This window comes from Cordyceps javanica, chromosome 2 (assembly GCF_051103115.1).
Source record: "Cordyceps javanica chromosome 2, complete sequence".
In the NCBI taxonomy this organism is placed as follows: Eukaryota; Fungi; Ascomycota; class Sordariomycetes; order Hypocreales; family Cordycipitaceae; genus Cordyceps; species Cordyceps javanica.
This window is the reverse complement of record NC_139296.1, coordinates 1,712,630-1,736,709: the sequence shown is the minus strand read 5'-3', so window position 1 is coordinate 1,736,709 and position 24,080 is coordinate 1,712,630. Positions and strand designations below refer to the sequence as shown.

The window sequence follows — 24,080 nt, the reverse complement described above, 5'->3', positions numbered from 1 at the left end:
CATTCGTATATGCAAAGAAGTCCAATTCGCAAGTATATTAAGAACGATTCAGGTCGAAGACACAGGCTTGCGCGTTTGGAATCTGTGGCTATGGTCGTAGACGTGGAGAAACTATATACAATACTTGAAATCATTAAAATGGTAATTATTTACCCATGGCTCTATTAGCAGTCAATACCGCCTCTTCATTTGACCGCATTGTTTTCCAAATAACCCAAAGCATCTGGCATCATGACTCGCGTCCCAACCTCCCTCAGTATTACCACTGTATCATGTCTATTTTGCAGGTGATGCTCTATCCTGCCAGGTTGTTCGCCCAATTTCAGCGAACGAAACGAAACACAAACGCCAAGATTCCCAATTCGAACATGCTTTCTTTTTACTGTCGCTTTTCAAATGTGAGGGGGCAGTCGTCCTAAGAAGAAAATTAGAGAATGGCGGCAACACGTGAACAAGTGCGAGGTGGCATACCTTGGGGAAAATAGTGGCAAAGACTTTGATCTCTTCGGAGACAGGCGTGGGGTGATGAGTCCAGTTCAGCTGAACGGATGCCTTGCCGACCATCAGGGCAAGGTTGAGCTGTGCGTAAACCTGGCCGAGGCAGTAGTGAGGACCAGTGCCGAAAACGAGGTAGTTCTTGGCGCCCTTCTCCTCGGCGTCGCCAATGTAGTAGCGGTCAGGATCGAACTGATCGGGATTCTCATATACATCGGGGTCGTGCAAGGCCAGGTACGTAGTGGGGATCAGCATGGAGCCCTTGGGGACGGTGTAGCTGTCGGTAATGGGGAAAGCCTTCTTGACGAGATAGGGGACCATGAGCACGGGAGGGCGATAACGGAGGAGTTCACGAACGACGGCGCGAGTGTAAGTGAGAGACTCAAGCTGGTCCATGGTGAGCTCGGCGTTGGGGTCACCATTGCGAACCGTGAGGTTCTCCTCACGAATACGGTCAAGAACATCGGGTCGCTGGGCAGTAATCTGGAACAGCCAGGTGGCGGCACTGCTGGTGGCATCCTGAGAGGCAAAGAGGAAAGTGAAGATGGTCTGGGAGATTTCATAGTCGCCAAACATGCGAAGGATGGGAGAGGGCTTCTCACCAGCGTCCTCCCCCTTCTCCTGAGCCTCACGCCAGCGGTCCGACTTGATCATCTGAATAATCCAGGCATCCATGATGCAGGTGACATCGCCGCCAGCGGCCATACGGACCTTGCTCTTGGCAGCGCATTTTGCGAACTCGGCGAGTACCATGTCGGCTGCCTTCTTGCCGTACCAAGTTTTGGTGTAGGGAATGATGACGGGGAAGTTGACAAGCTCGAGAGCGGCGGTGATGAGATAGTAGTCGTCTGCGATTTTCTTTACAGCCTCATCGCTAATATAGTGGCCAACGAATGTACGGCAAGAGACGGCGCACATGAGCTCACGGAACTCGGGCATGAAGGGGACGGGCTTGCCACCGGCATTCTTGGTGACATTGACGAAGCGCTCAAAGTAGGTCTTGTAGACTTCTTCCTGGCCGGGTAGGTAGAGCTCAAGAGCTTTGCGGGTGAAGAGCCCGTTGAGGCCCTTGCGAAAGTCAACGTGGGCCTTGCCGTCAAGGAAGACCCAGTTGTCGTGTCCGAGAAGCTTGTGTGCGACATCGACGACGCAAGGCTTGACATAGGCAGGAGAGTTGAGAACTTTGCGCGCTAGGTCTCTGGTGGAGGCAATAACGACGAACCTGGGAGCGATGAGTTAGGGTGTTTTGTTGGGGAGCGGGGGATCGTGAGGAACATGAGGCGGGCCATACTTGTGGAAGACGGAGACGCAGCTGAGGGGGCCGCTGAGCCACTTGGCATGGTATTCCTCGAATTTAGGGTCCATGGACTCGAGGAAGGGGCCGATGAATGGTGTCTTGAACAGAGGACCGGCGATGCTGCCCTTGTTGAGAAAGTACGAGACTGTCGAAGCGGGTTAGAGGCGGGTTTGAATTGTTGTGAAGCACAAGCGTCGCGAAAAGCACATACTCTGATCGTAGACGACGCACATGGCGAGCAAGGTCAGGAACAAAATCCATGGACTGGTAGAGGTGATTGCGTCAATGACATAGTCAATCTGAGGAGGAAGACCAGCGGCGGTGAACTTGGTGGTAGCAAGGACAGAGCTGAAGGTAGACGAAGCGTTGACGGCGGCAGCCATTGTATCGGCAGGATGGCCAAGGACAGCCGACGAGGATATTTCGAGTAACGATCAAAGGGAGACGGTAACGAAATAAAACAATCTATCCGCTTCGGTCGAATCCAATCTGGACTACGGGCGAGGGTCGGGGGGCCAGAAGTCGGAGGAGGCTTGGGGAGAAGAAAGGAGAGGGAAGGGAGGAGCGAAGCGAGAAAGATATGGAGCAGGGGTGGTGACAATTGGTGCAGGTCACAGATTTTTTGGGAGCCCCCAGTACTTGAGTATGTACTGGTGGGAGGAGGAGGAACTTTGGGGGAACCCGGCGGTCCGGGGAGGGTCTAGAGAGGGAGGGAGGGTCCTGAAGGTGACAGATGAGAGCACAGCTCGTGGCACAAGGATTTCCAATAGGAGGGGACCTAAAGACAGATGCAGGTAACGCAATTTGACAATTCAAGAAAAAATTATAGCTTATAGGAACGGGCGGAGACAAAGAGCGGAGACTAATAGCGATGAGGAAAAGCGCCCAACAGAATGGCATGGTGATGCACAAAGTGGTGCAGCAGCCACCACGGGTGAGGTGGGCGGCCAAATTGTTTGCCGACAATTGTCATATTTTCTTGTGCCTTTTTTTTCTTCTATCAAGAACAGACTCATGATCCCTTGGACATAGCCCTATTTGTCTGCAGCATCACCAGATTCCTCGGCTGTTGTTGGCCCATGGGTCGTGGCACGCTCGGAACCCGGATGCCGCCATCTCTCGTACTCTTATTAGCGGGCGACGCACGAACCAGGCTGAGGAAATACGGTCCGGCCTAAAAAGAAAAAAAAAAAAAGGAACGAGTTAGATTGGTTAGCGTAGATCGAAGCCGTTCAGGAACGCCGCCTCCGCCTCCTCCAGTGTCATGCTTCCGTTAGGTGGCGCGTAGCCCCCTAGGCATGGAGGCTCGGGATAGAGAGATCAAATCGCGGCACGAGAGATGGGCAGCTGATTGAGCTTCCTTCTTCACAACCGGCAAGCATTCATACTCATGCCAGTGCGATGATCAGATGAGGCCTATGGACACTACTTGCTCTTATCGCGTCAACTCCCTGTTACAGTGAGTGGGGAAGTACCTACAGGTGTTTTTATCCGACCGTATCAGCCTCAATAAAAACATAAAAGCACCCGCTGCTTTAATCATTTTACTCTGACCCTAACCGCTCCGCATGCTCCAGAGGCGGTGGGCATAGCACCTGGACCAGACGTGTCTAGAGCGGCGCTAGAAGTGTCCAATTTGGGCGGGTTCAGGGAAATACCGAATACGCGCCCATGACCGAATACGTAGTCCGGAGACTAGAACTAAATGGGTTAGTGTATTTGGGGCCGCTTTTGACGATACTGGTGACATCAATTCTGTACTAGCCGTAAGTCGACACAGTGGGATCACACCCACTAAAGCAGCAGCAATCTCAAAGTACCATCTAGGTAAGGCGCATTCAGTGTTGCTGGACTGACATACTAAGTAACGGCTCTCTGCGCCAAAGGCATTGGAGGAGTGCATGATCGCGCACCCGTATGAAGTGCTTTTAGGCTTCCGTATGCTTCGGTAAGTAGACTTCTAACTCCCAACGAGGGCAGCCAGATCTGTCCCGCCTGTGCTTAGAATAGATATCTCTATTTATACATCTGCGGGTGCTATTGTAGATCCCGCACGTGATGTTGTATGCGACACCTTGCTCCTCGGATCGTCCACGGAGCAGCCTGGTAACTAATAGTATTCCAGAATACCAGCTGAAGACAGCTACAACACAAACATCGCGCAAGCGCACTCGAGCCAGAAGGAAAAACATCATAACCAGAACACCAAGAATTCAAATGATATCATTATGGATGTATATGTCGCCACAGTAAACAATTCTCCCTTTCAGTGCGTTGTAGGGTAGTCTGCCACAAGCAAAAGCGTGCAGCATCATCGACAGCGACTTTCTCCACGTGATGCGCATAGACACCTCAGCTTAGCAGCATAGATAGCTCCAACAAAAGCGCCACAATGAAAAGACACCATGCCTTTGTCATACAGATGGAAGATTAGGTTGGTAGTAGGACGTGAGAGCAAGGCACACGTGCAGCACACCGGTTTGCAGGCATCGAACCACAGTCATGGCCCGGTGGCCTAGGCCCAGGCCCACGTCATACCCCTCCCCCGCCTTCATCATCGCTGCGCGACCCATTGCTTCCTCTCATCAACACCAATTGCGACTCCAAACAAATCACGCCGTCAAAATGCCTACCTATATTGTACGTTCGTCCCTTCACCCGCAAAACCAAAGTGCCTCGGTATCCAAATAATGTCGGCTAACTTTGATCCATCAAGGTCACTCTCAAAGACGAGGCTACGCCTGACCAGGTCAAGGAGTAAGTAGCACGTCATCCTTCAAAACCTGCCCGCAGATTCGCAGAGTGCGCGTCGCTAACAATACTCTTAACAGGACCAAGGACAAGTGTATCGAGCAGGGCGGCAAAATTGTCCACGAGTACGACATCATCAAGGGCTTCTCGTACGTATTACTCCCCGACGACGATGTGTCGGCTCCCTTGCACCCTGATAGGTGCCGGGAGCTGTACCCCTCCACCGCCAAACTCATAATACCACAAAGGACATAGTTTGCTAACTATACTCTCTCCCTCCCACGCAGTGTCAGCTACCCCGAGGACTCCATCACCACGCTCGAGTCTCACCCCCACGTCAAGGCTGTCGAGCCCGACGGCATCGCCACGACCCAGTAGATGATCGAGCGCGAGGGACAAGACCTTTCGTGAGCAGTTTTGGTCGGTGCATGGCGAGCCTGGCAGCGAATCCCTGACTATATAGAGTGACATGAATACAAACCCATTATATTGCTATCTGATGATGCGGCTCGCCCAGCCTCCCCTGGCGTGTGAATGCAGGGATCCTTTGGCGCTACTACTGCAGGTCGATCTCTTCGACTCTATTAATACCCATCGATGGAGCAGATGCGGATTTCACAGTAGCACGAGGAGTGGCTCTCTGACGAGACAAGTGTGCAAGAAGAAAGGAAAAACGGATGAGCTCCTAAAATGATAGTTTAATACGAAGTAAGCGACTTCATACCGAATCACTCTTCCGCCTGCATGATGATGCTGCAAGACAAGGCGTGGTGGATGGGGCACTGCGGCTGGCAGCGGCACTACGAGCCGTGCGCCGCCTCGTGCCTCCCCCGACAGCGGTATGCCCACCTTTGCAAACCCCAGATTATCCATGTCTCGACTCAGCCTTCAACATCACCATCCACACGCATCGCCGCCACCGCCATCTCGACATTCTACCCGCCCCTCATCATCCATTGCGCCCCGCATCCTCTAACCTGACAACTCTCGCGAATCCATTGTGCCATCGAGTCGACAAGCCAATTCCCGTCTCATTTGTCATTTTCTGACGAAATCGCGAATCCCGCCCTTTCCACCACACTCGGCTTACGCCAACGCTTTCCTTAGCACCAACCAGCACAAGGGCAACTGGCAGCACCACAACGCATCGTCCACGCGCCGAGGCTCCTCTCCAAACACGCGCCATGCTGCCATGGCAGCGCGAATGAACACACCTGCCAGGCTCGTGTGCCGCCGCACCGCCACGAACAGCACATCATGTCCTCGCCGGCCGCGCCTCTTTTCCACCTCGGGCGCTTCTGTTGATAAGGTTACCGACACCGACATTGCCACATTAGCCCGGCAGACGCAACATCCGCTGAGTTTGGCCGATCTCGTCAAGTAGGAACTCCCCATCCTCCTCCTCGGGCCTCTTTACCCGCCGCTTTCGAAAACAAGAATCGAATAGAGACCATTGCCTATTAACCAGATTGCTTCACATCTAGACACGGCCGCCCTCCCCTCTCGGAACGCTCCCTCCTCTCCTCTGCCAACTTCACCCTATCGCTACTCCCAATCCGGCTCGCGCACCGCATCCAGGCGCTGCGGAACCTGCCCTTCATCGTTGTCTCCAACCCCAACATTGCGCGCATCTACAACAACTATTTGCACTCGCTGTCCATCCTGCTGCCCTACTGGAAGGCCGCTGTCGAGGGCCGCGCCATTACCAAGCCAGACGACGAGGTCCGCTTCACCCACGTCCTCGCCGAGCTCGTCGCCACCCACACCGACACCATCCCCATCCTCGCCAAGGGCTTCCTCGAGTGCCGCCGCTATATCTCCCCCGCCGACGTCACCCGCTTTCTCGACAGCCACCTGCGCGCCCGCATCGGCACCCGCCTCGTCGCCGAGCAGCATATTGCCCTGCACTTTAGCAGCCAGGAACACTTTGACCCGGATGCCAGCCCGACCCCTTGCCCGGACCATCCTTCGTATATTGGCGTCATCGACACCGCTCTTCGGCCCGCCCTCACCATTGAGTCCTGCGCCGGCTTCGTTGCCGATATTTGCGAGCTGCGCTACGGCGTCCGCCCCGAGCTCGTAATCGATGGCGAGCCTGACACCACCCTGGCCTTCGTCCCCATGCACCTTGAGTACATTGTCACCGAGCTGCTCAAGAACGCCTTCCGCGCCACCGTCGAGAGCAAGACCCGCGAGCCCATCGTCGTCACCATCGCCCCCGAGCCCGCCTTCAAGCACCAGCCACCCGACACCATTCCCAGCATTCCCGCGCCGGAAAGCGGCGCCCGGACTGGTGCCATCCTGCCCCTCGACGACACCACCCCGGGCGTCACCATTCGCATCCGCGACCGTGGCGGCGGCATTCCCACCGATGTCCTCCCCGACATCTGGTCCTACTCGTTCACAACCTTCTCCGATGATCAGGAGTATATCAGCCCCTCGGGCGGTGATGGCCTCTCCGCTATCGCCACTGCTAGCAGCGGCGGCAGCTCTATCGCCGGCCTCGGCTACGGGTTGCCTCTGAGCCGCGCCTACGCCGAGTACTTTGGAGGCGGCATCGCTCTCCAGAGCCTCTACGGCTGGGGTACCGACGTCTACTTGCGCCTGAAGGGCGTCGGCAAGATTGACACGTAGACTGTGTTGTCGATGCGGGCTGAATATATAAAGAATATAGAGCACATCATACTTTAAAACATCGTAAATAAATAAATCTGCAAATGAGCACGCCCTTTCTATACTATACCTCTCTCTGCTGCATGCTACATAGCACACGCACAAACTAAGGAGCCCAGGCATACCTACGTGTGGTCTGCAAAAGAGGAAAGGGACCTAGAGGGGTATTTCTCAAATTGTCACTGCGTTCTCTACTCGGCATACAAAGTTTGGCGCCAGCTCATAGATCATGAGTTAGATGTAACTAATAAAGAGTAATGTATAAAATGATTGTACTGGCTTGCATAGCCACAAGCTCTGCTGTATTCAGTTCCTTCCCGGAGAGCTTCCACGGTAAAGGGCGAAAAACCCCCTTAAAACAGGCAAGCTAAACAAAATGTCCAAAAAAAGTCAAGAAATTCACTCCCCCAAAGCATTAATTAAGCAACAAAGAGATATTATAATACCAGAATGTCCAAGAAGAAGTAACGACACGGAAAACGCAAAAATAGACTCTCGTTGGAACTCTTTACCCAATGTCGCTTTTGTCGCATGAGTATCCCGTGCACCATTTACATATTCTCCAGTTCACGATCGATTTGCCGGTCGAGGAATGTACGACGTTCACCAACCAACTCAGTTTGTAGACGCTGCTCTACAAGAGCGCGCACCTGCTTCTTGGTGATGGTGTCCAAATCAACCTCGCGCAAAACGGCCTGAATCGACTCAATGATGGATGCATCCGACGTCGCGCCACTATTTTGCCTAAAGTCAATATTGACATTGTTTATGGAGGCATCGCTAGCCATGGGAGGGCGGTGGCCACCAGAGTAGCCAATCGCAGATGAAGCTCGATTGCCACCAAACTGAGAAGAAAGGTTGGACTGGCTGCGGATGTTCATCATGCTGGGTCGCGCTTGGGGAAAGTCCTCGTAAGGAGACTGACGACCGTGGAAATCCGCGACAGACTGCACTCTGGGCTGCATCATGGGGTCATGAAGCATCGTGGAGCTGCGATTGGGGGTGCCTAAGAGGGCCGGAGATTGTGGCGTCAAGTAAGGATTGTTACCATGCATGCCGGAGAGTACGGTTCCTTGAGGAGCGGCAGAGTAAACAGATTTCATCTCGTCCATCTCATACTGATCCATGTAGGGCGAGTCGTCCTTCTCCTGGTAGCCGCCACGACGACCAGGCAGGTTGTTGGCGCAAGCATAGTCATCCCATCGCTGCATGGGGATTGATCGAGGGTCGAAGACCTCATCCTCCACGGCGATGACCTGCTTGTTGCCCTTTTCTCCAATGACGACGCGAGTGTTACCCCAACTGAAGTTGTCTTGGTTCCAGAACGAGTAGATGGGGAGAATGAACGCGTAGATGGGGAATGCCAGGATGTAAATAATCATCCATCCAATGTGCTGCCACTGGCGCTTGAGAATGAAGACCAAGGCTTGAAGACCGTATACAGCTGCCAACATAGCAATCGAAATAACAGGGAACGGACCAGTCTTACTTGCCAGCAGGTAGATGAGATAGCCGAGGTAAACGCAGGTAGCTGGCAGAATGATGGTACTGAAGAGATCAATGAAGACAACGAATCGCATAGAGAAGCAGCAGAAGCCGCACATGTCTCCAAGACGTAACAGCTCGACCAAGTTGTGAATGGTAGAGTTGATCCAGCGACGACGCTGAGATATCAGGACACCAAATGATTCTGGGGCCGCAGTCTTACATTGGGCATCCTGAACAAACTTGTAGTGCATTGACGGGAAGTGCTTTGTCATGAGAGTGGTCAGGAATCGATCTTCACCGAGAGAGAGCAGATTCTTCTGGTGCAAGGTGTCGACATTACAAATGCTGTACTCTTTGATGACGGCATCCGAGATGATCAGAGGCTTGCCCTTGTCAACGGTCCTTAATCGGTACATGGAGAAACTGTGGGTCAGATTAGCATGATTGGACGCATGGAGGAAGAACTGATATGACATACCATCCGGGTAAACAGGTAACACTTCCAAAGAGCGACTCAAAGGCCTTTGCAAGGTGATGGGAGATGAAATATTCGTACACCTGAATCATGGTCCACCACGATTTCTCATCATTTTGCAGGCTTGTTTCGCCACAAATGCCGGCAATCTTGGCATTGTGCGCGCAGGCAGAAACCAAACGATTCAACGAGTCTTCTTCGACGGCAGTATCGGCATCGACCATGAGGAGATATTCATACAACTCAGGGTCAACGCCAATAATATTGTTGATTTGATGGAACATTTCCAGCTCAAGAGGGTTCATAGGAGATCGGTGGTGAACGCGATTGAGGAAGCTCAGGAGCAGAATCTGCGAGTCACGCTTGCCACGGTTACCAGGCTTGGCGCCAGATTGTTCCGATTCCTTGCCGACTTTGACGACAACAATATAAGGAACAACATTGCCTTCAAACTCGTAAAGGCCGGAGTAGACTTTGCCGAAGTTAAGCTGCTCACTGCCTGCGCCGACCGACTTGAATGGTAGAGCAGGAGGATCCAGCTTGGGGTCGACGCCGAGAATATCGAGTATAATCTTGGGCGTTGGGCGGTCATTGCCCTGACCAGTGATAACACCGTCACAAACAACATATATTAGCTTGCGCTTGTTGTCGTACTGCAATGCAGTGAGGGAATCAAGCGCCTTGCGGAGTGATTCCTCGCCCTCTGTGTAAGCGGGTACCTGGCAAATCACGAATTTGTCCTGAGGTGACGGGCGGCGCTTAGAGGCGAAGCGAAGGGCAGCCACGAATTTGACGAGAATAATGGCACAAATGATAATTGTAAAGGCCAACATGATCCAGTTGTTGACCGTGCACCGAGCCCCTTCTCTGAAATCGGTCTTGCCCACGTAGAATGAGTTCTGAATACAATTCCACGAGTTGATCATGTTGCTGTATGTGTTCTGGTCACCGGCGTTCTTAGCATCCGCAAGTACATTATCCAGGTCTGTCTTGATGTTCTGGCCAGGATTGTTCTTCCAGAGGTCGGATATCTTCTGGTTCATGAATTGATACACATCATTACCAGTGTTCAAATCAATGGTGTTGAAGTAGTCGGTAAGATCGTAAATTTGGTCGCCATACATGGCCCACATGTGCTGACTGTCGCTGCCCTCAGCCTTGACATCCTTTGTGCTCCAGACGAGGTCGCCATGATAGTAGTTTTTGATCTTTGGCAAGAAAGTGTTCCAGTACCAGTCCTCGTCGTGCAGCTTGCTCTGGGGGTATCGTGCCCAGTAGCCGGAGGTATGAACGGCAACCTCAAAATCTGGTGTGTTGTTAGCCGTAAGTCGGGTCGTCTCCTTCACTCCAAGCCCGCCGCAAGCCCGGTTTAGAGGCGGGACAAAGTAGTTGTCCATGATCAAACCATTGAGCGGCTCCATAAGATCGCTTGTCGTTTTGACGTTGGCCACATCGCTATGTTGCTGTTTCCACCAATCAGATATGTCGTAGACTTTCCCGTGAACAGCCACCCAAAATGTCTTGCCACCCTGGTGGCTAGCCACTTCACTCTTGTTCCAAGCCTTGTCGAAATTGGGGCAGAGCAATTTGCCAAAGAAGATGATCCAGAAAACAACCATGGCATTGAGAAGAAAGATGATGAAGACCAAAACAAGCTTCTCACGCCACGCCATGCGAACATCAGGTCGACGCATGCGGCCAACATATCGGAGCAATGGGGACGGAATCCAGAAGGTAAGAGCCCAGACGACAGCAACCCAGGCGCGACGACCGGCAGTGGTAGGATTTGTTTCCAAATGCTTGTTCTTGGCAAGCTCGGGGTCCAGCTCAGCATTGTAGTCGCCATCAACATAATCATCACCCTTGTAAGTGTCTCCCTTCGTCCCTAGTCCGTAGTCACCTTTGCTGACGTTGCGCGTGCCAGACATGGCAGTAGGGGCGATAGAAGGAGCAACATTCATGGCCTGAGGAAAACCTGCTTGGCTAATGTTGGCCTGGCTGACACTACGGGAGTGTCCGCCCATCAGGTCATCGCGGCTGGCGCCGTAGGGCTGGTCCATCGGCTGCGGCGGGAAGAATCCGCTGCCGGTATTGGAGTAGGATGTATCGAAACCGCTGCTGAACGGGTTGCTGTTCAGGCCATGGACGTTGGTACCCTGCTTCATGTCGAGCATAGACTCTGCGTCCCACCAGGCAGGTTCACGGATCCAAACTCGTTCTTTGCCGACGAAGATTTCGCCGTTGCTCCAACCGCGCTCCAGCATCCAACTCTCGATGCCATCTCTGCCATCAGCACAGCCAAGAGGGCCATAGCGGGTGACAAACTCTTCCACATCGAAGTCGGCAGTATAGTCGAGGTGTCTGTTACGGCGATTTGCCCACTCAGGAAGGCGCCAGGAACGCAGCTGTCGCGAAACAGTGCCGGCAGACCACGCCGAGGTAATGGAGGGAAGAGCAGCGAGGCTGGCAGGGCCATCATCAGTGGGGTGCAAAGACAGGTGGTACCAGGCACGGCTGGAAGCGAGCATGTGAGGGAGGTCAAATCTACCAGCACGGCCAAGGTTGATACCCTCGCCAGGGACGGGGAATAAAAGTTTCTTGATGAAGCCGCCATCTTCAGCGGCATGAGCTACTCTCTCCAGAACAACCTCTCGTTGTTCCAAGTCACGTTGGCGCTCGCGGCCTTCGGGGCCGGTCATGATACCCAAATCCGGAGCGACATCAGCGACCGCTTGTTGCACCTCTCTCAGAACGGAAGAGCCGGCAGGTGAGGCCTCGACGCCGTCCTGAATCATCTCAGCATTGATGCCGCAAGAGTCATCGAAAATAGATCGCATGCAAACGGCCTTTCCGAGAGTGGGATCAGGAATTTCGACTACAGTGAGGCTGACAGTATCACCGTTGTCCTCTTCCGAGGTAGGGGTGCGTGCGCCACGGCCATCGGCAGATTCCTCGCCATCACGGATTCGGGTCATTTGCGAGGCGATCGCAGTATTAGCCTTGGAAATGACCCAGTCAACAAGTGACTCGTAGAGCCCACTGACAAGGATGCGTCTGTCTTCGGTGCTGCACTTGGTAATGAGGACGGCAGGGTCGAGACCGAGCAGACCACTGGCTTCTTCGCAGAGCTCCTCGAGGGATTCAGATTCGAGCTCATAGTCGAGAGTGTTGCCAAGTTTGAGGAGACCGGCCAGAGTAGAAATGAAGTTTCGGTGGGCAGATCCCTTGATTCCGATGTCCTTTAGAGCCTGGCGGAAGTCGTCAGCAGAGGCAGAATCATCGGCCGTGGGTAAGTACGCAGGTGGAGCGTAGGTCGACGAGCGAGCAAGGAGAGCATAGGTGGAAGGCGCCTGGAGACCTAGAAACTCTCGTTCTGCGGGGGTAGATGCGGACGTGAGCAAGTAATAGAAGACATCGAAAGCCCGGTAACCAGCGTCAGCAGGTATCTTGAAAAGGCCGTTTTCGGTATCGATCCCGCCTTGTGACAAAGCTAGGGTGGCAGCCGTGAGATTACCGGCAAGGTTGAGAGTGAAGGACACGCTCAGGGCAGCCTGTCGAGGAAACGATGGGTTGTAGGGCGTCACGCAGCGCAGGAATGGTTGGACAGACTCGAGACTTTTGAAGATGGAGCTCGGTATCGTAAATGGCATGGAAGAAATGAAGGGAACGAGGACGGACGGGGTAGATGAGTGCAGAGACCTAAAGGAGAGTGTTAGAAACCAAATGAAGGGAAAACAACGGTGCAGACGGCGACTAACCCAAGCACGATGAGTCCGTCCTCGGCACGGCGGCGAGCGTGCTCCCAGGCTCTGGTGGCGAGGGCGGCATCGACAGTCGGGCCGCCCTGAGCGGCGGTAAGCCAAGTATTGACAACAAGACTGGTGCTCGAATCCAATTGATGGGGTTGGCTGGAGAGATAGATGTTGTGGATGGTATTGAGGAGAGTCGTGGTGGACACCTGAGCAGTCTGAGGGCCACGGTTGTTGCCTAGGCCCTCAGAGGCGACCGAGAACATGGACATTCGGTTCGCCATGATGACGGCGGGTTGCAGAGACGAAAACCCCAGACAACGTCAAAGGTGTTGAAGTCGGGCCTGAGTGAGGAAAAAACGTCGACAACGGTCGTGGCTGTCTAGGCTCAACGGAGAAGCAACGGGCGAAACTGTATTTCAAATATTCATGAGACAGGCTGGAACGCTGTAGCAGAGGACTTGAAAGACTCGACTCGACGATACAGAGAAAACGGCAGCGTCGTAACCGCAGGAAGAGGACGGTGTTTGAGTGTCGGAGCGAGCGTCAACGTGCTGGCCAAACCTGTCCTTCAACAACAGGATGGAAACAGGGCACGGCGGGGGGCGTGTGGTCGAGAAGATAGCGAATGCAATGCGGAAAACTGAAAGGAAAAAAGTAAATGAGGGCTGCCAAAGCGAGTGAGGCAGCACGGGCTCAGATGAATAGCGAGAAAGCTTGCCAAAAACAGTGAAACAATCAAGGGAAAAAAAGGCAGAGAGAAGTCGAGAAGGGAGTCTCTGAGATGGCGGTGCTACTGGTTGAGCAGGACTGGCGTGGGCATGGGTGTGGCGGGAGTACTACTGAGCAGGGTGCCGGGGTCTACAGGGCGATTCAGAGGGAACAGGTAGCAACCTTGGTAGGTAACTCCTACTTCCAGTAGGTTAGTAGCTTGTACGGGGCTGTGTGGATGGATGAAAAACTGTTACATGCAGTCAACATCACACCCATCGAGCATCACTGGCTTGCCAACCCGCTGCAGCTTACAGGCAGACCCAACACTGAGCTGTACTTACTCAGTAAGGAGCGGCAGGCAGGCAGGGCAGCAAGAATGAAGTTAGGGGCAATATTTGTTTAGTATAGGTAGGTACCTAGGCTGATAGCCTGCTAATTTAGGTGCCCCCACGACGCTACCTGGTGGTGGACTGGGAGGAGGAGAAAAGGAAAAAAAAAAGTAAACAATAGGTCGATACCTATTCGTACACGCACATACACGAGCTACGGCCGGCGCAACCCACCACAAGCGCACTTCGTTTTTTTTTTTTTTTTTCGCGGCGTGCGGTGGGCTTGGCTTCAGGGGCGCGCCACTTTGGACCTACCAGTGCTAATTCTACCAGATGCTCTATCATCACAGCGCTTCTATCTATCTACTTTGAGCAGTACGTAGGCACCTGCCCTCTTTGCAAGGTGCTGGCAAGTAGGTGATAGCCCTAGGGCCGATGAGCATACCCAGGTGTCTACTAAGTACTCTATACGTGTATAGCTTGCACACGCGAATACCCGGGCTCTACCTACATAAACGTCTTTGTCTGCTAGCGACCCCATACTTGTGCATGCAGTCGCCATTGCGGATGTCTGGCAACTTGCGCAAACCACCACTGACGGACAAGCGAGATGAGCAGCTGAACTAAAACCCCGTAATGATGCCACGGAGCCAAGGTACCTGCGTACGCAGGTGCGTGCCAACTGACTTAGCTGCTTAGGTAAGTAGCGGCCGCTGTGGAACAGTGTAAGTAGAGAGGATGAGAGGTCAATACCACCAAACCACGTACTGGTAGCCGTGCTGGCACGCACCTACTGTAGCTGGGCACTGCTAAATATACCCAAGTACCTAAGTATTTTGTCTTATGTGTCTCGGCGTAAAGGTGCGCCGGTCAGCCCTCCAAATAGTATCATCGAGTAGCCCTCAAACTGCCCTCAAACTGGCCAAAAACTATATTGAGATGAAAGAGAAAAGCCGAGGTGAATCTGTAGACACATAAGCTCTCTATGGTTCCTTTCGCATATTTTGCACCAAGTCTTCCAGACAAAGCAAAGGAGAAAAAAGAAAGAGCAGCAGGATACGAAGTGTAGTGACCACTGTGGCTATTGTGTCTCAGCGGGTGGCCTGATTGTTCCTCTACGTCCCTCTTCCGCTTCGGGGGCCACACACATTCATTCAGTAGCAAGAAAGGGAAAGAAAGAAAAAAAAGGGCGCAGACGGTGCATAACATAACATGGCGGCGCATTATACGTATGCGTGGCGAAACAGGGGTCTCCTTCTCGTATCAAGCCCACCATCACGTTCTCGCTGCATCATACCAGTAATGAAGCCACGCCACACATCGTATTGCCTCCAGGCAGGCTGTGCAGATCTGGCAACTCTATATCGGGATACGCGACCATTCTCTGCTTCTCCCGGCTACTGGATGATTGTTTAGTCTCGTCGAGTGTATCCAGGATTCCGGGCAGCAAGGGGCGCTGCGTTCTAGTGTCCTCAGTAGGCGGGCAATGCCATCCCATCTCATGGTTGGGAAGTAATAGTTCCTAGCCGTGGAATGCATTTGGCGTGTGCGCTGCGCCTCGGGTCATCATCTACGGAATCTTGCCAATGTTGGTAGACCTAAGGCATGCCACACATCATCGTGACAACCTCTGTCAAAGCCCCTCCTCTCCTCCAGCATTCGGCGTACTGAGTAAGTAATGCCCTGGTAGTAGCGTCGCTTTGAGTCTTCTGATACTGCATGTACCTAGGTCAATTTTATAATGACTTACCCCTGACTGCTGCACGCGTACCCCCAAAAAGTCGAATGCGCTACAGCCTGATGCAGCTGGTAGAGAGCCTGCGCCACTTTATATAGTACCATGGTAGTGTCCGAAATCGAGCCCTGCTACGATGCACATCATTCTAAAGTTGCGATTGCCGCGAATTATGATCGTCCTGGATAGCTCAAGTAACTTACGGATACTGAGTGTGTATGTTTTGTTGGCGGCTTGTTGAAGACTCGACATACAGGGTAACCCAGTCGAAGATGAAGCAAATTACCGAGTCGTTGCCAACAGGGGAGCCCCATGCATAGAAGGCATGGAAAAAGGAATAAATCCCAGCCGGCCAGCGTTTCACTGCGAGGTCCACCACGGCGTCATTCAGGGCAACCAGCCTGAGGCCTGTTGGGCGGCTGCTTTAAATCAGTACTCGCGAGCAACCAGAAGCAATCCTGGGCTCGACTGCGGACTAGCGAATAGGCTGTCGATGTCAACCTTTGTTTAAATTGATGGCGCTGAGAACACAAACCCTCCTTGCCACCAGAGATCCGCGCAAACGCCGCCATTCCACACTACCAGTAGTTAGCATTGTGACGGAAATTGTGCTGGTTGCCCCATACAGTAACGGGCCCACGGTTGTTCAGCTCGGTCCTAGCAAAAGACGAGACGATGCGCCTTGACTGTCAGGGGTCGAGGACTTCGAAAGCGGGAATTGACGCCTTTCTGTCGGACAAGGTGCTGACAAACTCCCCGAGTGTGCTTTGTGGCAAATGGTCATGAGCAGCGCTGTACTTAATAATCTCAGAGCTTCCAACGTGCACTGTCTTTGACAGGCCCTTGCGAACTAGCTAGCTGGGCTGTCCAAATCTGAACCTCTGCAATTACGGATCGACACGCGCGCGAACCGTCATTTGTTACTGCTGCATCGGCAACACCAGGAAAGCTTTTCCGCAAGGAGGTCAATTGCTCGTTGAGCTCAAAACAGGCGGGAAACAAAGAGAGGGACGGTGAGCCTGCATGCATAGGCCAGGACATGTGAACTAGCGGAAAATAAAGAGGCGTGATACTTATAAGTTATTACTTACTTGGTAGACGTGCTAAGAAGAGAGGCGCCCCCCTCCACCCTCGAAAAAAGAAACAACAAAACAAAGAAAACAAAAAGAAGAAAAAGCCGGGTCAAAGCACCAGCCGAGATCACCGTCTCGCTTTCCCTTGTTTAACGGGCGACGGGTTCTGTGGAATGCGGGCCAGGCGGAGTGCAGTTTTGGGTGTTGACGACATCATTCCGCATCGGTTAATAATAACAAGGCAAGAAGATTGTATTTTTTTTGATGATTTTGCGAGAGAGCGGATGATTCAGACGAGGTAGTGGGTGTTTGCGACGATGGGAAGGAGGTGTCTGACGTCGACGGCTACCAAGGTGTCGCCAGCGTCAGGTGCGATTGTTGTACCCTGCAAGAACAGCGCGCTCAGGGACCAATGTCGGCACGCACGTAGGGGATTACGACTCACTGATTTCCTACTGATAGAGTCACACCCGCCGCTGAACAGAGGCCTCGGGGCATTTTTTTTTTTTTTTTGGATCTTTTAGTGGTTGGAGGCGCTGTCACTGCCTACAAACCTAATACAGGTAGGTACCTTAGTAGGACCCTAAGGTAGCTGTTGACACCAGACACTGCGCTTTTGGAACAAGACGCCAGCCGGACTTTCGGGCTGTTCCGTAGATGCATGCAAGAATACACCCCCCTCTCTCCATCCCCGTCTGCGTTGTCCCCATCAGACTCCATCCATAAACACCCCCCTGAACCTTTTAGCGCAGGCTAACACGAGTTCAAGCCTCGCCGTCTTGCTTCGCCCCCTGTTTCTGCTGCTTTATTTGGTACCAAACTGCTGTACGGAGTAGCGGTTGAGCGGGTACTGTCCGCTCCGTCTGTCTCCCCCGATTTGCGCTGGGCTGGCCATGGCAACTCACACGAGTCGCTGGCCAACTGGTACTTACTGGTAGCCGTCTGGCTGTGTAGCTGCCGCCCCCCATCAGGTTCTGTCTGCACTGGCGTGTCGTGTCTGCACAAAACCTGGAATCCTTTTTTATTTTTGCTTTGGTCTTCACAGAGCCACCTCTTGATTCCAACTCGCGCTGCTGCCTCAATCCCTCCCGTGGGGCAGTTTTGCTTTCTTTGCTCCCTTTCCTTCTCGACTTTCGTTTCCCATCCTCAGTCCCATCTCTTGCTGCATCTCTTTCGCTTTCTTTGCACAGAGGTTGAAGTTGGGCTTCCTCTCGCTTCTTCTACACGCCATCGACGTTTTGTTTCAGACCTCTTGTCCTCGCACGCAACACGCCCTGGTACACGAAACCAGCCAGTGGTTCGAATTCTCCCTCATCCTCATACTCTTCTCTTCAGCAAGCTACTATTCACATCGACATTGTCGACAGCCTTGCCCAACCCCCCCGAGAGCCAATTCCAGGCTGCTCGCCCAACATGGCTTCCAACATGCTGAATCTCGGCGTGGGCGCGCATACCCAGGACTCACTGCCCTCTCTTCCGACTCATCTGCAGTCCGATACGCACATCACCGCTCATCTCGCCAGCCGCTTCCATGTCGCCCACCCCACCGCTCGACTCTCTTCGCACGGCCTCGTCTGCCTCAACACGTACACCTCGTCCTCCAAAGGCCCCGATGGCGGCAAAGAGGGAAGTGCAATGGCCGGTGCTGAGGACATGGCCGACCGTGCCTGGCTGAGACTTGGCCACCGCTCTGAAAACCAAGCCGTTGTGTTCCTGTATGCAATCTCCCACACAATCTACCAGTGATAGATCGCAAAAGAGGCTAACCCAAATACTTGCAGTGGTGAATCCGGCTCAGGCAAATCTACGATCCGTTCTCACCTCCTTACCGCCCTACTCAACAAGTCCTCCACTCCTCTTTCCAGCAAGCTTTCTCTCGCCGCATATGTCTTCGACACCCTTACGACGACAAAGACTGCTACAACGCCGACTGCTTCCAAGTCGGGCCTCTTCTATGAGCTACAATACGACACTTCCTCCACAACCAACCCCATCCTCATTGGTGGCAAGCTCCTCGACCACAGACTAGAAAGAAGCCGAATCACAGATGTTCCCACTGGTGAACGCAATTTCCACGCCCTCTACTATCTTCTTGCCGGAACAAGCGCCGCCGAAAAGACCCATCTTGGTCTTGACGATTCTCCTGGTGCCGGTGCAACCCGTTGGAAGTATCTCGGTCATCCCACCCAACTCAAGGTCGGCATCAATGATGCCGACGGCTTCCAGCTTTTCAAGACTGCCCTCAAGAAACTTGAGTTTCCTCGCAACGACATCGCCGAGATTTGCCAGATACTTGCCGCCATTCTCCACATTGGCCAGCTCGAATTCGAAAGCGCAAATGATACCAGTGTCACCGGCGGTGATAGCGGTGGCTTCTCCCACGAAGGAGGCAACTCTTTTACCGCAGTCAAGAACAAGGATGTCCTAGCTATCGTTGCTGCTTTCCTTGGCATCAATGCCAACGATTTGCAAACAACTCTCGGATATAAGACAAAGATGATTCAAAAGGAGCGAGTCACTGTTATGCTTGACCCAGCCGGCGCTCGTGCCCACGCCAATGAGCTTGCTAGAACCCTCTATGCCTTGCTTGTTGCCTGGATCATGGAATCGGCCAACCAGCGCCTGTGTGCTCCCGAAGAGTCAATTGCCAATACGATCTCCATTGTCGATTTCCCCGGCTTTGTTCAGCAGAGCTCTACCAGGTCTGTTCTCGACCAGCTTCTCAACAACGCTGCCACCGAGGCTCTCTACAACGTCACTCTGCACAACTTCTTCGACCGCAAGGCCGAAATGCTTGAGTCCGAGGAAGTCAGCGTTGCACCCACTTCCTACTTTGACAACTCCGATGCGGTCAAGGGCCTGCTCAAATCCGGCAACGGCTTGCTGAGTATCCTTGATGACCAAACCCGTCGAAACCGCACCGACATGCAGCTTCTTGAGAGCCTCCGCAGGCGTTTCGAAGGCAAGAATGCCGCCATCGAGATCGGTTCTGCCACTGCCAAGCTGCCTGGAAGCAACTTCATGACCGAGAACACAGCCGCTACTTTCACCGTCAAGCATTTTGCTGGTGAGGTGGACTACCCCGTTCGGGGTCTCATCGAGGAGAATGGAGAGCTCATCTCTGGCGACCTGCTCAATATGGTCAACACTACCAAGAGCGAATTTGTTGCTCGTCTCTTTGGACAGGACGCCCTCCAAACTGTAACTCACCCTAACGAAAGGACCACTGTCATGCAGGCCTCGGTCAGCTCCAAGCCTACCCGTGCCCCCAGCGTCATGTCTCGCAAGGGTACCAGAGCTCGCCCGCCAGGTTCCCGCCGCCAACAGCAGCAGGATGCACTTGACCGCCTAGAGCAACTCGATTCTCGCGAAAAGGATGCGACGCGACGAGGAGCTACCACCACAGGTATTGACCAGGGTGCTTCCGGTCAATTCCTATCGTCTCTCGACAATGTTCAAAAGGCTGTCACTGACCCCGGCACGAATGCCTACTTCGTCTTCTGCCTAAAGCCCAATGACCGCCGCATCGCCAATCAATTTGACAGCAAGTGTGTTAGGACTCAAGTTCAGACGTTTGGTATCGCGGAGATCAGTCAACGCCTGCGGTCCGCTGATTTCAGTATCTTTCTGCCGTTTGGTGAGCTCCTCGGTCTCATTGATTCGGAGACGATTCTCGTTGGCAGCGAACGCGAGCGTGCGGAAATCGTCATTGAAGAGAAGCGATGGCCCGGTAATGAGGTGCAGATTGGCTCTACCGGTGTATTCCTTAGCGAACGATGCTGGATGGAAGTTGCCCATCTTACTACTAGCGGATCTGCTCGTCCGGGCATGATCTCTGCTGATGGCGAAAGTTATGGTGTCCCTGATCGCAACCCCTTCATTGCCTCCAAGGAGCAGCTTGTCTCGGGTGGCAACACACCCCTCATGTACGCCGGCGAAAAGACCAAGAGCGGATACTTTGCTGCAGGTGATGATGCTCGATCCGAAGCTGGTGTCTCTGCCATCGGTGGCGGCGACATGTTCAAGAACTTCGATACTCGTGAGCAAATGGCTGAGCGAGGCAATGAGAAGGATCTGGTTGAGGTCGAGGAGTACAAGGATAGCGCCAGTCGCAAGCGATGGGTCTTCGTTGTTTACTTGCTGACTTGGTTTATCCCGGACTTCCTCATTCGATGGGTTGGTCGCATGCCCCGCAAGGATGTTCGCATGGCGTGGCGTGAGAAGCTTGCCATCAACTTGCTCATTTGGTTCCTATGCCTGGTCGCTGCTTTCTTCATCGTGGTCTTCCCTATGCTCATCTGCCCCAGGCAACACGTTTACAGCCCAGCAGAACTGTCTTCATACAATGGCAAGACTGGTAGCAAGGGCGCTTTGGTCTCTATTCGTGGAAATGTGTTTGATTTGGCCTCATATGCTCCTCACCATTACCCGTCTTACCTCGACAAGAAGCTGCTTCTTAACTATGCTGGCCTGGACATCAGCTCTCTCTTCCCGGTTCAAGTCAATGCTCTCTGTCAGGGCAAAGACGGCAGTATTAATGACGAAGTCACGCTTGACTACAAAAACCAAAACTTCACTGGCATCTCCCCTGCACTCATCAACACTCAAGATCTCAACGCGAAGTACCATGATTTTCGCTACTACACCAACGATACCCGGCCCGACTGGTATTATGAGCAGATGACTATGCTACGTGCCCTTTTCAAGAAGGGCAATGTTGGTTACACACTTCAGTACGTAAAGAAGCTCAACGAAAAGCAACAGAAGATTGGAGTCATCAATGGCCGTGTCTACGATCTCACGACATATATGGCTGGTGGTCGTCAGCTTCTTGCTAAACCTGGCGAGTCACCACCTGATGATCCAAACCTCGCAAACTTCATGTCCGACGATGTTCTCCAGATGTTCCAAGTTCAATCTGGCTCGGACATGACAAGATACTGGAATTCTTTGGCCATGGATGGAGCCATGCGCCAGAGAATGAAGACTTGCCTCGACAACCTCTTCTATGTCGGTGATGTTGATACGCGAAACTCAACTCGCTGCCAGCTGGCCACTTATTTGGTTCTTGCTGTTACTATTTTGCTGGTTTCTGTCATTGGGTTCAAGTTCCTCGCAGCTTTACAGTTTGGAGGCAAGAACATGCCCGAGAATCTCGACAAATTCGTCATTTGCCAAATTCCTGCCTATACTGAGGATGAGGATTCTCTACGCCGTGCTATCGACTCCGCTGCGAGAATGAAGTATGATGATAAGCGCAAGCTTTTGGTCATTGTCTGTGACGGCATGATTATTGGTCAAGGAAACGATCGCCCTACGCCTCGTATTGTGCTCGACATTCTTGGAGTTGCAGATACTGTGGATCCTGAGCCTTTGAGCTTCGAGTCTCTCGGTGAAGGTCTTAAGCAGCACAACATGGGCAAGGTCTATTCTGGTCTCTATGAAGTGCAAGGTCACATTGTTCCCTTCATGGTTATCGTAAAGGTTGGTAAGCCTTCCGAGGTCGGCCGTCCTGGTAACCGTGGTAAGCGTGACTCGCAGATGATTGTCATGCGCTTCCTGAACCGCGTCCACTACAACCTTCCTATGAGCCCCATGGAACTCGAAATGTACCACCAGATCCGCAACATTATTGGTGTCAACCCCACATTTTACGAATTCATGCTACAGATTGATGCCGATACTGTCGTTGCGGCCGACTCGGCGAGTCGCATGGTCTCTGCCTTTATTGACGATACGCGCTTGATTGCGGTATGCGGTGAGACCGCCTTGACCAATGCCAAGTCCTCCTTCATCACTATGATTCAAGTCTACGAATACTACATTTCGCACAATCTCTCCAAGGCATTCGAGTCGCTCTTCGGTTCCGTCACTTGTCTACCAGGTTGTTTTTCCATGTACAGAATTCGCGCTGCAGAGACTGGCAAGCCTTTATTCGTTAGCCGAGAAATTGTGGAAGACTACTCCACAATCCGTGTTGACACTCTGCACATGAAAAACCTGCTGCACCTTGGTGAGGATCGCTATCTTACGACCTTGCTCCTTAAATATCACAACAAGTACAAGACGAAGTACATCTTCACTGCTCATGCCTGGACCATCGCCCCTGATTCGTGGAAGGTTTTCCTCTCGCAGCGTCGTCGCTGGATCAACTCTACTGTGCACAATCTCGTTGAGTTGATTCCCATGGCTCAACTCTGTGGCTTCTGCTGTTTCAGTATGCGCTTTGTCGTCTTTATCGACTTGCTCAGCACTATTGTCCAGCCCGTCACCCTTGCCTATATCGTCTACCTTATTGTCCTCGTTATTCAAGACAGTAGTGTCGTACCAGTGACAGCATTTATTCTCTTGGGTGTCATCTATGGTTTGCAGGCCGTCATTTTCATCCTACGCCGCAAGTGGGAAATGGTGGGATGGATGATCTTGTATATCCTTGCCATTCCCGTATTCAGTTTTGGTCTTCCTCTGTATGCCTTCTGGAACATGGACGACTTTAATTGGGGCAACACTCGTGTCGTGGCCGGTGAGAAGGGCAAGAAGGTCGTCGTTTCCGACGAGGGCAAATTCGACCCCAGCTCGATTCCCCGCAAGCGATGGGAGGATTACCAGGCCGAGCTTTGGGACACTCAGACCTCTCGCGACGATTCGCACTCCGAAGTTTCTGGCTACAGCTACGCCACCAAGGCCCACCCTCATGTTTCCGAGTACGGTTACATGAGCCGTCCTGGCTCAACAACTGGTTTGGTGCCCGGCATGCCTCAAATGTCCCACGATCCTCGCAGCATGTCTCGCATGTCGCTGGCTCACTCTGAGATGGGCGCCAACCGCATGAGCTCCTATGGCGGCTCTCAGTTCTTTTCTCCCGATGACATGGTTGGTCTGCCTAGCGATGATGCACTCCTTGCCGAGATTCGCGAGATTCTCAAGACAGCGGACCTGATGACTGTCACCAAGAAGGGTATCAAGCAAGAACTGGAGCGGCGCTTCGACGTACCTCTTGACGCTAAAAGGCAGTACATCAACAGTGCCACTGAGGCTCTTCTCTCCGGCCAGCTGTAAAGGACTGAAGATGCGCTCTTTTCATTTTTATAATGATGACTCGAAACATACCTTTATTCGGAATACCCCCATGTTATATACGTGCCGCCTGTTGACACATCGCAGCAGTGGCCTAGATTTTTTATACAAATAATTTTTGTCTCGGGGGAGAAGGTTATGGGAATCAGCATGGGTGAATGCATCTTGGCATTGCGGAAGCGGTCCCCCCCCCAAAGACCATCTATCATTTTTTAACTTTGTTG

The 24,080-nt window shown here is 52.8% G+C and overlaps 5 protein-coding genes across 5 annotated transcripts; 3 read left to right on the top strand and 2 right to left on the bottom strand.

Moving 5' to 3' along the window:
• Positions 1-379: 379 nt before the first annotated feature.
• V2A60_003022 (C-22 sterol desaturase) lies at positions 380-2,175 on the bottom strand (the record flags this gene model as incomplete). Its single annotated transcript, XM_083254365.1, has 4 exons — positions 380-415; positions 472-1,717; positions 1,787-1,937; positions 2,004-2,175. 4 exons carry the CDS (start codon positions 2,173-2,175, stop codon positions 380-382), a joined length of 1,605 nt encoding a protein of 534 aa, XP_083110491.1.
• A 2,242-nt stretch (positions 2,176-4,417) lies between these two features.
• Positions 4,418-4,921, top strand: V2A60_003021 (uncharacterized protein; the record flags this gene model as incomplete). The annotated part of the gene is made up of 4 exons (XM_083254364.1): positions 4,418-4,432; positions 4,509-4,549; positions 4,624-4,692; positions 4,831-4,921. 4 exons carry the CDS (start codon positions 4,418-4,420, stop codon positions 4,919-4,921), a joined length of 216 nt encoding a protein of 71 aa, XP_083110490.1.
• Positions 4,922-5,735: 814 nt separating this feature from the next.
• On the top strand, positions 5,736-7,177 carry V2A60_003020 (branched-chain alpha-ketoacid dehydrogenase; the record flags this gene model as incomplete). Its single annotated transcript, XM_083254363.1, has 2 exons — positions 5,736-5,923; positions 6,028-7,177. 2 exons carry the CDS (start codon positions 5,736-5,738, stop codon positions 7,175-7,177), a joined length of 1,338 nt encoding a protein of 445 aa, XP_083110489.1.
• A 590-nt stretch (positions 7,178-7,767) lies between these two features.
• Positions 7,768-13,212, bottom strand: V2A60_003019 (chitin synthase-domain-containing protein; the record flags this gene model as incomplete). The annotated part of the gene is made up of 3 exons (XM_083254362.1): positions 7,768-9,127; positions 9,183-12,878; positions 12,938-13,212. 3 exons carry the CDS (start codon positions 13,210-13,212, stop codon positions 7,768-7,770), a joined length of 5,331 nt encoding a protein of 1,776 aa, XP_083110488.1.
• Positions 13,213-18,192: 4,980 nt separating this feature from the next.
• On the top strand, positions 18,193-23,838 carry V2A60_003018 (chitin synthase class Va; the record flags this gene model as incomplete). Its single annotated transcript, XM_083254361.1, has 2 exons — positions 18,193-18,494; positions 18,561-23,838. The coding sequence occupies 2 exons, from the start codon at positions 18,193-18,195 to the stop codon at positions 23,836-23,838; spliced, it is 5,580 nt and encodes a 1,859-aa protein (XP_083110487.1).
• Positions 23,839-24,080: the final 242 nt, after the last annotated feature.